The 16,495-nt window shown below is 39.6% G+C and overlaps 1 protein-coding gene across 2 annotated transcripts in view; it reads left to right on the top strand.

The window, feature by feature from the left end:
- Positions 1–215: 215 nt before the first annotated feature.
- The window catches only part of LOC145455991 (uncharacterized), a 36,886-nt gene continuing 20,606 nt past the window's right edge, over positions 216–16,495 (top strand). For both annotated transcript variants that reach the window (XM_080334018.1, XM_080334017.1), the window contains exons 1-15: positions 216–400; positions 6,565–6,624; positions 7,555–7,644; positions 7,707–7,751; positions 8,658–8,765; positions 8,823–8,903; positions 9,465–9,542; positions 11,913–11,975; positions 12,091–12,126; positions 12,189–12,230; positions 13,504–13,602; positions 14,234–14,260; positions 15,302–15,355; positions 15,420–15,530; positions 15,715–16,036. In XM_080334018.1, coding sequence (XP_080190144.1) covers positions 314–400; positions 6,565–6,624; positions 7,555–7,644; positions 7,707–7,751; positions 8,658–8,765; positions 8,823–8,903; positions 9,465–9,542; positions 11,913–11,975; positions 12,091–12,126; positions 12,189–12,230; positions 13,504–13,602; positions 14,234–14,260; positions 15,302–15,355; positions 15,420–15,530; positions 15,715–16,036 — 1,303 coding nt within the window. In that variant the 5' untranslated portion in view covers positions 216–313. The remainder of the gene's footprint in view (positions 401–6,564; positions 6,625–7,554; positions 7,645–7,706; positions 7,752–8,657; positions 8,766–8,822; positions 8,904–9,464; positions 9,543–11,912; positions 11,976–12,090; positions 12,127–12,188; positions 12,231–13,503; positions 13,603–14,233; positions 14,261–15,301; positions 15,356–15,419; positions 15,531–15,714; positions 16,037–16,495) is intronic.

Raw genomic sequence — 16,495 nt, 5'->3', positions numbered from 1 at the left:
TCTGTATTTCGGCAGAAACGTCGACACAGGCCGGTCTATTCAGATCAGTTTCTTGTTGCTGTAAATTTATGTAGTGTGTATGATATTACGACTAATTTGATGTAATAATCGCACCTAACCGCGACTCTTTGGTACCGACTAGATGATACAGTGCTAACCAACTTTTTAGACAGTTAGAGATGTCAAATTCTTCAATATATGGTAGTATTATTAGTGTTTTTGTTGAATTTTTGGTAGCAGCAGCTTTTTCTTGTAGTTAGACAGGCCCGGGCTGTTCGATCAGAGAGTGGGCTTATAAAACCGCGCCGCCAGCATGACGTTGGAGAGCCTATGCAAGGCCTGGGCGATATCCGTCACAATCTTGGCTGTGCTGCCAGCCTCAACCGAAGCCAAGGGAATGGTAAGTGTTCAGCATTCTGCAGTATTTCAACCAACACTGTTTATATCATCTTGCATAATTTGTTTAACGGCTCAAGTGTTGTTATTTTGCGACCGTAATCTGCAAAGTTAAACAGGTTCTAGATATCAACGTAAATGGGTGCTATATCATGCGATATGGCGAGATAAGGATTTACGTATCGGTAATAACCACTGTTTATCAGGATAAACACGAGATTGAACGTTATCGTGCGTTCCAGCAAGATTAGAATTCTCTGAACGCAAATGCTATACGTGCGATTCATGAAGTGATTTATATTTTATGTAGCTTCCAAGACGCGCTAGTAACGAGTCGGTTACAAGTTTATATTTGCCATGACATAATATATAGTCCCGTTGTTTGCGATGCCATAACCGGTATACTGCAGGGATAATTCTTCTTGCTACATAGCAGCGTTATCAACTTTTATTAGTTGCGTACCACTTTGAAGCCTTTAATACTGTTGCATACGACAGAGTTTCAGAAACACCAAATTTGGTCAAATTCACGTATAAGGTGCCAGGCAAGTTTGGCGGCACCAAAACATAATCGAGAAAAAAGGTCTGAACCAACATGCCGTGGTCATTTTGGGCCAAGGTTTTGCAGTGCCACTCTTTTAAGCTCCCGTATTTTTGGTAGCGCTCTTCATGCTGACTGAAACTTGATATGTATTGGTATATGTCCCTGGGCCGAATGCTTCGATGCCCTTTAAAGGGGTTGGGGTCGGCTGTCATAGACTGAGCAGTGAGTATACCTAAATCCAGAATCAATGCAAAGATTATAGCTATATTCTTCTGAATTTATGATGACTGAATCAGTTGAATCCAGTTATAATCCAGTCATTTAGAATTAAATTTAATTTATTTATATATTTTCCTTATTTTTTATTATTTTTATTTATGTTTGTTGGGGAGGAAAGTTGAAAAAATAAAGAGAATGGTGGCAGTAAATGGCGCCACGCGTGTAAAAACTGTAAAAGCTGCAGAAATCTGGCACAAATACTCAGTTTTATGTAGGTTTACGATATGATTTGAGCTGCTTTAGAGCTCTACCCTGTGGGCAGGTCTAAGGTGTGATAGTTACGGTTACTGGCTTCACATTCCAGTACCAGTACGGTGTTAAGGCTCTCGCAGTTACCATAATGCTAGAGATCAGCTGGTCAATTAATGAATATTACGAGTGTTGGTACATATTTATAACTGATTCAAAGTGATGTATGGTAAAATCAAATCCGCCATGCTAATACACAAACAGAACGCATGGAACACCATTGACGATTCAGTTCGTTGAATTAACATCGTTAATCGTCTGACTTAACAATGCTGTGATTAGCGTAGCACAAATTGTCCTGTGTACCATCTGAAAACCACTCGCGTCGTCAGGCTGGGAACCACTGCTCAATATGTGTTGTGTATGCGCTAACCTTGGAAATGTTTGAGAACTTCATGATTCCTGGTTTGCAATACAACTGCTATAATGTTAAAATATTGAGTACATTGAACAATCGGAATGTACATCCCACCATCAAGCAGCTTCTTCTTGCAGTGAGCATTTGCATTATTCCGCGATGACGGCATTGCTTTTTCATGGTTGTAGTAGGGTGCCTTTAACGAAAATTTCACTCCCGTACGATTCGGAACGCTGTTTGATTGAACGAAATTAGTCATTCCAAAAATATCCATATGATTGTATTACTCAAAGCGTGATAATTGGATCGGAACAGTTTGTGGGAATATATGGTAACATTGTGTCTGCCGCATGCAAAAATTACATCACTAAATAGCTATCAAGACTCGTGATTTTTAATGCGCGTCTTCTAAAAATCTTTAGCAATGTCTACACTATTTGAAGAACTTCTTGGAGGTGCAGAACTTCAATATACTACTGATATTGAAATAACACTGCTGACACTTTTCAGGCGTAATCGTCAGCAACTAGTGGAGAATTGTAATGAACATTGTATATCAACAATCGTATCACAAAATATGACAACTATTCGTCATCAAGCGTACATGAGTTCAGTCTATTGAGTTCAGCGGTATCACGTTATGCAGGAGACAGGTATTCACGATAACGTCGAGTAACTGGGCCAGGACCACAAATTCGCCTATTTTCGGCTAAGCTAGGCATATAAAATACACTTGCGTGTGTGAGACTGTGGATTACAAATTGAACAAGAGTGATTACCATTATGTATATGATGAAACGCTTCTTTCTACTCTGCCACTGGAATATATCAACAGGGCCAATGGGGTCGTTTCAAACAATTTCGATTGACTCGACTTTTCAGTACTATCCTCAGTGCTTCTGATTCAGTGACTGACATTTTGTAGTAAGTTCCATTACTTAGCCCAGCTTCTCGTGATATTGCGATCATTACTTCACCATGAAATCTCGCAGTAATAGCATAAACGCAAGCAGGGCGTCTTTACTCGAAATTGGGGTTGGTAGGGGTTTGCACAGATTCTGACGTCATTAACTAGTAGACTGCTTACAATTGAATAGTATATTCATATAGAAATGAACCCGAATATTTTCGACTGACACTCGTCAGGGTCAGGGGTAATCGTCGGCAACTAGTAGCGAATTGAAAGGATCGGTGTATATCAACAACTTTATCACAAACATCAAACTAACCAAATATTTGAATAGGTAATTAATTTGGTGATACAATTGTTGATATACAATTTTCTTTCAATTCTTTACTAGTTGCTGACGATTACCCCTGACGATTGTCAGTCAAAAATATTCGGGATTATTTCAACATGAATATATTATACAATTGTGTATTGAAGTTCTGAACCTCCAAGAAGCTCTTCTAATTTGATCTAGTAACTAATCGATAAAGCTACTGTGTGTCTGCGCTGCCTGAATCCACGACATTCAAAATTCCGCTCGTAAGTTTGGACGCGCATGATTTCGACGGACCCATCGAATATGTTTGGTGTTCCATGGCCGAGCCTGGCAGATGTCGAAAATCCCGTAAGGGATATAGCAAATATACTAATCAACGAGATGAAATTGATGTACGATTAGTTCCAAATCTGTGCAGTGTGCAGTAGCGAGGGAGTTGTCAATCCATAGTTAATAGTCATCTATAAGACGTGCTTACTATTCCGTGAAGTCTTTTCCGTACTACGATGTATCGTTGCTAAAGAAGTTGTTGACAAGTCTCTTGTTTACTCAAGTATCATAGGCAGAATTTTCATTAATTTTCTCTCTCCTTGTGACTTACGATCCTCAAAGACGGTAAATAGAATGAAAGACGAGCTATTGTCTTCGTCACGTGTCCTTAATATACCGTTAGATTTAGAACCTTATGCTATCATCATGATACGGTACACGCGTTGAGAAAACACTCAATTTGATAGGAATTGTAATGGATATTGTTCACATGATACAGTATTAGAGCTATACTAGCCTAATCCGCATAAACCATTCGTCACGCCGTAAACTAGTGGCCAAGTCAAGAACTATCATCTGTTACTTGGGATTACTGCCTCATTTTTCACACTGTTTGAAAGCATTGGAATACCGGTACTCATAGTTATATATATTGTCCGAATATCTGTTTATGTGGATGAGTAAGCCCGTTTGTAGCAGTAATAAGAGCTTTCTCGCAAGCCACGATCTGAATTTAGCCCAGTACACCGGGCCAATAGTTTTGTTGTGTTTTGGTATGTACGAGTGCAGACGAGACACATCTCCACTAGAAGGCGCCAGTACTTCCGACGTGAAACGTGCGCTCACCACGAGCGATAAAGATCAAAGTGTGGCATCAAATATCCCTCGTTCTTGACAGATTGAATGCTATGCGCGTCGCATTAATATTCCACACTTACTGTACGCATCAATATAATCGAAATACACAATGTTGACAGTCAATGAGTTATATACAACAAAGATATACTATAAACACTCGTCAGGCGGCTGCGGGTTTATGGCAACGTGAGTGAATACTACAGCTATCACAACATTAGTCGCGCAGGGTTTCCTGTTTGAATTTGTCCTAGTCTCGATTAGCGCCGATTTTGCGCATCTTAAGTATGAGTCTGGGTTTTCTTGGAAACGCGAATATTCGCTGATAGCTGACGGTTCTAGGATTTCGTAAACAAATGGCTCTACACGCAGTTTACGGTCGAAACTATACCTAACTCATGTTGTTATACAATGTTGAGTATCTGTATGTTGCGTGTGCTGGTACATTTACATAAGATGGCATTGGAAATGAAAGATTGAGGTTTGATCGAGATCGGACGTTGTTGATTCGAAAAAATGCTGCTAATCGTAGCCTCAATGCTAGCCAGTCCCGAAAATGTCATGTATAATGTGCCACACGGCGTCTGTCGAATTCGTTGTTTCTAGCTTTCAATTCTCTGCAATTTCTGAACGAGCTGCGCCATCTAGAGGTAATTAAGGAAGCCACCCGACTTCGCACACTGGAAACGAGTTATTTGTATGTTTACTATTTGGAGATAAAACAACTTACCAGAACAAGTGCATTTTTATTGAGTTATGATTCATGAAACTGGTGGTGCTATTACATGATGGTAATGCTATCGTCCACAGAAATTGACATCGATGCATGAAAACTTGTAATCGGCTGATGACAGTTGAAGCGCTGAAGTTTCGTTCATCATTCCAACCAACCACAGCTAATTTTGAACGGGAGAGGCTACGCAGCATATAAGCCCACGATGCTAATTATCGCCATTCGGCTACATGTTATTTTCTGTCCCGCGCGCGGCCTTGATCAGTCTCTGAGGACAAGGCTTCATGAAATTACAGGTTACTGTCAAGTGCGTCCATTGCTGGCGGGTATTACGAAGCGTAATTTCAGGAAACCAAATGTAGCTTTTGAAGTAGAACTGTGGCATTATCTTCTGTTAATCCCATAAATTAGTTGTCTAGTAAGCCTGTTCCTAGCAGGTAATAAAGAGACGCACCTGAAATCATTTGGATAGTGTAAAAGATATCGTGTGAAATCGAACGCATGATCCAAGCGGAATAACGTCATAATAATTTATCAGAATCCACCTTTATCGCTGACGCTGGCTACAAAATGTTAAGCATAACACCTGGCAGCGTTACCTTTGTATATATCTTATTTCTTACTGATGATGATAGCTAGTAGCTACGCTATTCTTGGCATGCGGATATTTTTCTCGAGGAATGTTCCGTAAGGTGACTGTTGACACGAAACGGTCGCCGGTATTTCGTATACACAATAGCGGGCTTCATAAAAATACTCGGCGCGCAAGCGATAATGGATTTGTTACACTTATGCATACCTGCGGTTCAACCGCATGCCGGGATTGCCGGTTGCGAGATTACGGAACATCACAGGGAGAATTATGACAGAACGAGCAATCGGCTTATGAATGCGTCCAGCCTTGAACGCTCGGCGGCACCGCGATATTACGTAAGCCTAGTGTAGGATTACGCCTCAGAATGGGCGTTAATGGCACGTGTTTCACAGTTTTGATGGCATGCGATGTCTTTACTGTACAAAGTAGGCATTGTGTGCAGGACCCGCCTTATTAGCGATGAGTGTAAGTAAGTCTCTGGGGTTACAGGCGTTAACTACAACCCAATGGTGTTGCAGTAATGTAACGTACCGTACCACTAGGCCTATTCGACTCGCCTCCAAATGTGCAATGCAGCAAATTGTTTTGAAATCCATCACCAGCACCCTGCCAATGATTTTAAACCTCCGCCAAGTGCAAAGCTATTGAACACTTGCATACACGTCGAATTTTGTTATCTTGTCGCCAGATTCGTGCGGTTTAAGCCTGACCTTTACTCGCGTATTACACAGTAGGCCTATACTTTTGTATCGTGATGGTAGCGCTGTCACAGCGTTATCTGGGAATGTTTCAATGTCGATAGCTATATCCTTCAACGTCTTGCCAATAAGTTCATATGTAGGACACTGGAAATTAGCCAAGGCGCGCTCTATTATACTGATATAGGCTACCGTAGGCTACTGCTTTCACAATCCTCTCTTATCGTCGTATACATAGTTCCTGGAATTCTATGGGCGCGGTTGCATCCCCCAGATATAAACAGATGAATTAGTCTAGCGCGCTATCAATTTCCTAACCCTGGCAGGCCGTTACTCAAAATTTCATTCCATTTATTTTCAGTATTATGGCGGGCTAGAATGTGGGACCAAATTATACTGCAATGCGAGCAAAGGAGAAAGGGTGAGTGAACTTTCTTATCTGAGTGCTTGTCCCAACGCAATTAAGCATGTAGTTTGTTTACAGTTAAGCCTGTTTCTAGAAATCTGCCCAAATTATCTGACGAATCTGATGATTGAATTCGTCCCGATTGCTATCCAATAGCAACAATCACTAATTCTGGAAACAAAATGATCGTCTTGCAAAAAACTTGATAATGCTAAATTTTTCTTAATAATGACCAGTATGGAGAAATGAAGCAGAAACATACATTTGAAGTGATTATCATCATATACCTTCAACTACCCTGGCCACAATCAATGTAGACATTGTACATTACAGAGACCTCTGATCAACCACAGATAAAGCAGACTTGGACAACTAAATAATTATAGTTATGTAATTACCTAGTTTTCACGAATTCAGTAATTCTAATGCTAATCTAATTAGAGAAAAAACTGTGTATCTTTAATTCTAATTCTATTCTAATTTGGAAAAAAAGTGTGTAGCTTTAATTCTAATTCTAGTCTAATTTGCCATTCTCATGCTTTTGAGGATGAACTCGGCTTTGACGTGATTTCGATTCAATTCCCGTGTTGTAGCGAATTCAGTAATTCTAATCTAATTTGAAAAAAACCCTGTAGCTGTAATTCTAAGTGTGTAGCTGGAATTTCAATTCTAGCCTAATTTTGAATAAACTGAAGGTAGGCTACATATAACTCTAATTTTAGTCTAATTTGGAGTCAACTGTGTAGCTATAAATCTTATGTAGCCAAGCCTAATCTATAGTAGTCTCTGAGATAAGGCAGTTGGAATAATCGATCTGACTAAATGTATCACAGTTCCTGTTCAATATTCCCTACCTAATCCGCTTTAAATATAACTGAGATTAGATGATAGTCAGTTATGAGCTGAATCTTTAAATTCATCTCAAATCTTGACAACTATTTTCAGGGAATACCTGGACTCTCAGGCTTACAAGGTCCGGCTGGTTTGCCTGGATTTCCCGGACCGGAAGGGCCTATGGGTCCGCCTGGACAGAGAGTAAGTAGGCGGTGCCTTGGTGCGGTTTGGATCAATTCTTAACACCATCATTCTTTGATTAGGGAGACGCTGGTGAAACGGGGGCCACGGGACCAAAGGGCGTAAGGGTACGTTGTTAATCTTACTTTTATAGTTTTGACTCGGGTCGAGTCGAGTCATTTTCAATGCAGCACCGAGTCAAGTTCGAGTCCAAGTGATATTGTTTGTTGCTGTTCATAGCCTAAAAAAACGCGGCACACTAAATTTGAGTCGATTCCAACTGGTAGCTGTGAACGCACAGGAGTTTGAAAATTTTAAATTTCGTATAAAAAAATTGAAAATTTTACTGTCAACCCCATGACCGAAAAACTCAAATAATTTTGCTTCTACGGGTTGTAATTGCGTCAAATTTCTTTTGCATCGACAACTCAACAATTTCATGCGATTGACAGTAAAAAGAAGAAATTTTCAAACTCCTGTGCGTTCACATCTACCACTTGGAATCCGTCCGAATTTGGTGTGCAGCGTTATTTTCTGGCAATCCAACAATATAATCAGTGAATTCCTGGAATCTGGAAAAAAATCTCTCAAGTTCAAGTCATGTTTAATTTTTTAAAACTCTGCTCGAGTGAAACGGATCGCTCGCATTTGAAATATATTCATTTGTCTCACACTAATCCGGAGATTCAGTAAAGAAGTACTTTTACTTGGTTTTACATATGGTACTTGCACTACTTCTACTTGAGTACCAACTGCTTGCCACTCTTAGCAGGCTTATTCAAACAGATCAAAGACAATTTCTGACCCGATTGGTCTTGAGTCCATGATCGAGTCATGCGCAATGACTCGAGTACAAGTCGAGTCAATACGCAAATTGACTCGAGTCAAGTCGAGTCAACGACCCTGCATGTCACCCCTAGTATTCCGTGGAACACTTGTTAAGAACCGCTGTTCTGATGTAAAGTCCCACTCAGCATTTTAATTTGATAATTTTCAGCCATGTCTGGACCCTATCTCATAAATTCCTGTTTCAGGGCCGACAAGGTGTACCGGGACATCCGGGTAACCCAGGTACCAATGGGCTCCCTGGCCTGCACGGACAGCGTGGACCGCCTGGACTTCCGGGATGTAACGGGTCAAAGGTATGCGTACTGTTTTATATTGTGGTATGTCATCTAAATTTATACACTTTTGTCAAGGGTGACACCGGTCCCAGTGGTCCAAGCGGATTACCAGGGCGACGGGGTGAAGACGGGTACATTGGCAGAAAGGGAGATAAGGTACAGTAAGCTACTTCATATTCAGATTTCTTTATGCCACAAACAAATCAAATACACCACTCAGTTTTATAGTTTTGACTCGAGTCAAGTCGAGTCATTTTCAATTCACTACCGAGTCAAGTCTGAGTTTAAGTCCTTGAGTAGAGGGCCGAGTCCGAGAATTACCGTTCAGTTTTGAGTTCAACCCACTTTTTTCAATCCATGAGTGATACAAATGTTACAAACTTACAATGAAATGTCCGTCTTGGCCGTCCTAGTCTCGAGTCATATGACTTGAGTACGAGTCATTAAACTCACTTGAAAAAATGACTCAAGTCAAGTCGAGTCACCAAAAAATCGTGCCTCGAGTCATTACCACCCTGATGAATATATCATTCAAATGTGTACTGAAGTTCTGTACCGGCAAGAGTCCCTTGCAAATCCGTTAAATCTTTTGAGATACTTATGTGCGCCCACTATGACAATGATCATTTTTCCCGCTCGTCGATTTACCCCTATAATATGCAAATTGTAATAAATTGAACCTGAATTTGCTCTACAAATGTCTTACGATGTTTTCAGGGTACGCCCGGCGAAGTCATTAATATGGCTCCTGGCAGAAAAGGCGAAACTGGAAGACCAGGACCAGAAGGTCCCGAGGTATGTAATCGACTGGTTTACTTGTCGGTAAGGTACAGTGGGGCTTGTAGTACCTAACCCTGACATTCTTAATAAACTTGCCAAGAAAACTGCTTCCAAGCTTGTTTGGACCAGTGTAATCATACTATGTAGTAAAAATCTAGTTACTGCATCAACTTGGTTAAACTTTTTTCAAATATATTTAACTGTGATATTGTTATAGTCATACTGGAGCATTTAAAAAAAATTGTTGCCAGCGAAACTTCGGGGCCTACATAATTTGAAATGGCTTATCCCTTACGAGGTGGGTGTATCATATATGATATGGCATGTCTCCGACACCGATTTCTCCATGTTGACACGGCCTAAACATTGCGTATATAATAAAAATAAAATTTGAAAAAAATGAAAAAATGGTTATCACCTAAAATTTCCAGATATTTTCCGAGCGGGAAATATTGTCGGAAAATCTGCCAGAACATCAGAAGTCGACACTTACGGTATTCTGTGTAAATTTTCACCGTTTCAAACATCAAAACGTGTTTTGGAGAGTTTTCTGGGGAGGATTTGTTAATTTTGGTCACACTTCAGTGATTTTCAAGATCCAGGTCAGGTTCAAGTGCAAATTCATACGGCAGATGAGTGATAAATTGGTTTACTATGCCTGGCTGCAAATGGTTGGATATGACAAAAGAAACCATATTGCGTTGTTTTATGCCATAAACCGGACGGTAGGAGTCCGACTGAGTCTTGTTCATGAGCTTGACCTTGATGACCACTCACTGACCACGCCCATTTTAAATTTTATATGTATTTTCCATTTTTCGATATCTGACGAACCCCGCGGTTTGCAACCATGGTTGACGGCTTGTTTGAAACTAGGCAACAGTGGCTACGCACTGAAGCATCATATTTCTCTCTCTGACGCCATCCTGAGGGTCAGCCTTGAAAATTGAGAGGGAGATTTTTTTTGAGAAAAAGTTTGTTTATTTAAACTTATTAAAAAACCCTAGACATGTCATGGGGTGTCGATCGAGGGTGGAATCGGTAGAGGGTTATACTCCGCCCACTTTTAAACTGGAACGGCCCAGATTCAAGTCTTGGTGGGGTCACGGTGAGAATTTGAAAACTGAACGTCAATTCTGGAAAATACGGCCCCATCTCGTAAGGGTTAATTGCATTTTGAAACTTGTCAGCGGTGCAAAAAAAAGGTTGCAGTCGGCAAAATGCCGGTAATGTAATTAAAATATAATTCGTGACACGTTTCCTTGCTCTAATTCTAGTTCTGATCTAATTTGAAATGTTTCTTTGCGCTCATTTTATTTCGAATTTAATATCTGGTTTTCCTGTCAATGCTACGGAAGAACTGTATAGTTCGAAACGAGCCGAACGTGGTGTGCAGACATTTGCTATTCTCGTGCTTGTGAGGATGAGCTTTAATTTGATATGAACTGAACGTGATTCAGGTTTTCTCGAATTCAGTAATTCTGATTCTAATGAAATTTGGAGAAAACGTGTAGTTATGATTCTAATTCTAAACTAATTTGGAAAAGATGTGAAGTTTTAACTCTTATTGTAATCTAATTTTAAAAAGCTGTGTAGCTATTGCTATAATTCTAATTTTAATCTAATTTTTGAAAAAATGTTACAATTCCAATTCTAATTCTAATCAAATTTGGAGAAAACGTGTAGTTATGATTCTAATTCTAAACTAATTTGGAAAAGATGTGAAGTTTTAACTCTTATTGTAATCTAATTTTAAAAAGCTGTGTAGCTATTGCTATAATTCTAATTTAAATCTAATTTTTGAAAAAATGTTACAATTCCAATTCTAATTCTAATCAAATTTGGAGAAAACGTGTAGTTATGATTCTAATTCTAATCTAATTTTGAAAAAAATGTGTTGCTATAATTCTAATTCTAGTCTAATATGGAAAAAATGTTTCAACTCCAATTCTAATTCTAATCAAATTTCGAGAAAACGTGTAGGTATGATTCTAATTCTATTCTAATTTTGAAAAAAATGTGTTGCTATAATTCTAATTCTTATCTAATTTGGAAAAATGGTCTAATTCCAATTCTAATTCTAATGAAATTTTGAGAAAAAGTGTAGTTATAATTCTAATTCTAAATTAATTTAGAAAAAAAAGTGTAGTTATATAAATCTAATTCTAATCTAATCTGAAAAACAATCTGTGTAGCTATAATTTTAATTTTAATCTAATTGGGAAAAATGTGTAGCTATAATTGTACTTCTTAACTAATTTGGAAAATCCGAAAATTTTCTTGTTGCCCAAGTCTGGGAATGGCAACTGATGAAGACGGCATTTTGGATTTAAACCTTCATGTTGAAACATATTTTGTCAAGCCTTACACGACACTATTTTACAGGGTCAACCAGGTGAATCTGGACCAGTTGGACCCAGAGGTTATATCGGAAATCCTGGCCCGCCTGTAAGTGTCGCTGGATCTATGTTTTTGTGACAAAATCATTGACATTTGAAATCCAATCTCGCTGTGAACGTACACTTCTACTCAACCACCAGTTAACGTTTCAATTCATATTTAGGGACCGCCTGGTAACGATGGACCCAAAGGAGATAAAGTAATGTTGCCTTGTGAACCTTTTTGTTCATAGTTTACTATAATTCTACTTTGTAATTACAGGGTCAGATGGGCGTTGCTATCCAAGGAAGTAAAGGTGCAAAGGTATGCTGAATTCTTGATGTAATATGAGTTTTTTTGTGCTTGGAGGAGCACAGTATGTGTGTTTCTTTGTTTACAGTTATGAAGGTCCGAACGATTCCATTCCAAATATAGTTTTGACTCGAGTCAAAACGAGTCATTTCAATTCATCACCAAGTCAAGTCCAAGTCCAAGTCATTGTGTTTCTGTTCAGTTTTGAGTTCAATCCGGCTCCACCCACTTTTTTCAACTCTGCTCGAGTGATATAGAATGGCTCGCATTCATAATATCGTAATTTTCCTCGATCCTAGCAGTTTCTGGCCCTATTTTCCAAGTATCAGGACTGATAGACGAAATACCAATAATGTGGTGACTTTACTATTCTTCGAAGTTACTATGAAATGTCTGTCTTGGCCGTCCTAGTCTTATTTAGTCATTTGAGGTAAATCCAAGTCAGAATCAGGTGTTAAGTGGACCACGAGTGAACTCTTACTTTGAGAGCTCATATTTCCGATCTACTTGCGTTGTTTTGATAACTCAATACGTAATATGAAAAATTTTCCTGTGTTACGAGTCATTTTATCTTTCTTGAACCACTCTGCTGTCTCTGAGTCATGCGTCAAGATGCCTGACCATCTGTTATCATAGCTTGTTGAAGCAACTAATAACACAGTGTTTATGATAATCTGGCCCATGTCTCAATCCATCCAATTCTACAATTGAATAATATATTCACATTGAAATACACTTGTCAGGGGTAATCGCCAGCGACTAGCAGTGAATTCAATGCACCTGTCTGATTTGTGATTGTATCTTGGTCAATAGGGGTCATGAAAGTCAGCGAAATAAAATTCCTAATATCAGAATAACTTCTCATCAGCGCAATAACGTTTTGTTTTCAAATCTTACTGGCTTCCCCATGGTATTGTTAAGTTGCCTGAAAAAACGCTCACCAAATTTGGCTCAATTACAACCAGCGGAAGTGAAATCATTGCGGTGGGAAATTTTGGATTCGAAAAAATTTTGGACTCCAATGATTTCGCTTCTACTGATTGGAATTGAGCCAAATTTTATAAGCCGTAAATCGTTTTTCTAGACAACACGCATGACTTTGCCGACCACTGATTTCCTGTAATCATATTTATTTTACAAGTCCTTTCTCTTGAACCGATGCCCTGTTTTGCAACTGTTTAAATGGTATCCTTACTTAGTCATTGATTATTATAAAATATGAACGAATGTAATTCGATTTCTTCGTAACTCTCCTTGTCTCATTGTTTATTTATCTCAATAACAGGGTGACGCAGGGCTACCAGGACAGAGCGGTAATCCCGGCGGCGGCGAACAGCCCGCCACAGGGCCAGCTACTGGAGGAGAAAGCACCATTATACAAATCGTAAGAAAGATTGTTGACACTTCGGTATACGATTGAATGGTATATTCATATTGAAATAAACCTGAATCTGTAATTTCCAGCAACTAATAAACAATTGGAATGAACATGTCAACTAACAAAACAAATTTTACGCAATTCCGACCCGTATAAGCGAAGTCTTTTGAGTTTCTTGTTAATAATTCTGGGATTACCCACCGTCAACGGTATTTTTGTGAATCCAAAATTTCCAACTGCTATACCTTTGCTTCTACCGGTTGGAAGTGAGCAAAAATGGTTCAGCGTTAGACAATGTAACATTTTCATGGGGCTGACAGTAAAATCTGAAATTCAAAAGAAAATTCTATAATATATTCAAATTTTCAAACATCTGTACGTTCACATATCTACCAGTTGAAATCGAGTCAAATTTGGTGTGTAGCGTTTTTTTAGGCAACGTATCAATTTTATCAGTGAATCCCTGGAATTCGAAAAAAAAAGGTTTTTTGAACAACCCTACTGACCACCTATAGAGATTTAAAAATAAAAAATGCGCAATTTTCGATAATTTTTTGCGCTTTCCTTGATTTTTCTGTGTTGTTGATTAGTCGGGTTACTTTATTGCTAATATTAATCTCATTTTTACAATCCGCAGGGAAGCCAAGGAGATCCTGGTCCAAAGGTATGATATAGTTTCTGTTGATTTGAGTGTAGGCTCATCATGTAGCTGTGATTACGAACAGAATATATCTCCATTTGAAATCGCAAAGCTAAGGCTAACTCTCGCATTTTAACGGGGGTGACATCAGAAACACTATAAAGGTATCAGTTTCCTGCTTTTTAATTAATATACAGGCATATAACGAACAAATAACTAACATATGAGCATATCATTATTTTTCAATGACATGAGAGCATTCAACCGGGCAAAGTTTCAAATCTATTCCCTTCTTACTGAAAATTACTCCATGGAGGATGTGTTGTGGTAGGGATATCAGATTTAATCTTATTCTGAACCGCATTTTCAAGTTTTCCCATGCCATGCCCCATAAACCATGGGTATAAGTACGCTCGATTTATATGAATTGATAAGATTTTGAGATAAAGACAGGATTTTGAGCTGGCACGCTAATGTTTTGACTCAGTGGTTCTGAATGTTTACTAACCTGGTGAACCCTTACTCTAATCTGTAAGCCTACAGATTCGCGAAAAAAACCTACCGTACCACAATGCACATATAACTACACATTAATACATTATTTTCATGCAAAACGAAAGTAAAATAATCAATATCTACTGCAAATCCCTGAGATTGACCCAGCAAACCCCTTGGTTTCATGTGAACCCCAGTCAAGAAAAACTGATCTAACTACAGGTAAATTCCTTTCATGACATGTTTTGCCGGTTGAATCCGAGATATACATTCAGTTATAATTTGATAATGTGCAGAAGACCAGAAGTTCCAAGCGGTAACTCGCAACTAGAACTGGCACTACCCTGTCTCATTTTTCAAAACTTGCAATTAGAACTAGAACTACTCAATTTGCAAAACTGGCAACTGGAACTACTCCGTCTCATTTTTCAAAACTTGCAACTAGAACTACAAGCTACAACTACTTGATTTTCAAAACTCACAACTAGAACTAGAACTACTCATTTTTCAAAACCCGCAACTAGGACTACTCATTTTTCAATTCAGTAAATTCTTGTCTCATTTCAACAGGGCGAACCCGGAGAGCAAGGTTACCCAGGGGAATATGGACCCCCTGGCCCGCAGGTGATATCATCAAAAAAACTTTGATTTGCTGAGACAAATCAAACGGTGTGCGTCTAATTTTTAGGGAGAGGTCGGACCAAAGGGACCGAAAGGCGAAAAAGGCGAAATTGGACCCGACGGACCGCAAAGTACCAAGATCGGAAAGCCGGGTCTCCCTGGCAGCAACGGAATTGACGTAGGTTATGTTTTTGAGGCCTGTTGTTGGTTTTAAGCTTATGCATTGGCTCAATGCAGCAGTTCTAGAGATCATCAAAGCAGTCAGGTTTGGTTCTTAACCTCTTTTGGACGTAGAAATAGATTATGATTAATTAACGTTGGATAAAATAAAAAAATTATCTCATCTTCCATGCTACATCCAGGGAGAACCAGGCGAACGCGGGGACCCCGGTCAACCCGGCCGTACTGGGCCGGCGGGAGGCAAAGGCGAACCAGGTTTCACAGGACCTCCCGGCCCACCCGGATTACCAGGTCTGAACGGACAGGCCGGACTCCCTGGACCTACTGGTCCGCCGGGTGATCTGGGTCCGAAGGGTTCGAGAGGTTCGGACGGTGTTCCCGGTCTGAACGGCGTCAAGGGTGACACAGGAGAGCCGGGTGAAGACGGTGAACCGGGGCCGCCTGGTCAGGATGGCGTGGGGCGGCCGGGACCGGCTGGTAAAGACGGACGGCCTGGGACAAATGGTGGGTGAAATTTGGAGGCCGTAAAAGTAGTCGGGATTTGTGCTTGAGTAGAAGTAGAAGTAATATCTTACATTTTTGCTGAAGTACAATAGAAGCAGCGAAGTAGGGTTGTAACAGGGTTTTAATGACTCGAGTGCGATTTTTTGATGACTCGACTCGAGTCAATTTTTCTATTGACTCAACTTGTACTGGAGTCATTGTGCATGACTCGAACCAAGTCATATGATTCGAGACTAGGACGACCAAGACAGACATTTCATAGTAACTTCGAAGAATGGTTAAGTCACCACATGATTGGTATTTCGTCTATCAGTCCTGATACTTGGAAAATAGGGCCAGAAATTGTTAAGACTGAGGAAAATTACGATATCATGAATGCGAGTCATTCTATAACACTCGTGCAGAGTCTGAAAATGTGGGTTGGACCAGATTGAACTCAAAACTGAACAGTGAACATAA

This window comes from Botryllus schlosseri, chromosome 14, assembly GCF_051294905.1.
Source record: "Botryllus schlosseri isolate E-star chromosome 14, Bs_hap1, whole genome shotgun sequence".
Taxonomy (NCBI): Eukaryota; Metazoa; Chordata; class Ascidiacea; order Stolidobranchia; family Styelidae; genus Botryllus; species Botryllus schlosseri.
Note: the sequence above shows the minus strand (reverse complement) of the source record. Positions and strands in the feature narration are given on the sequence as shown.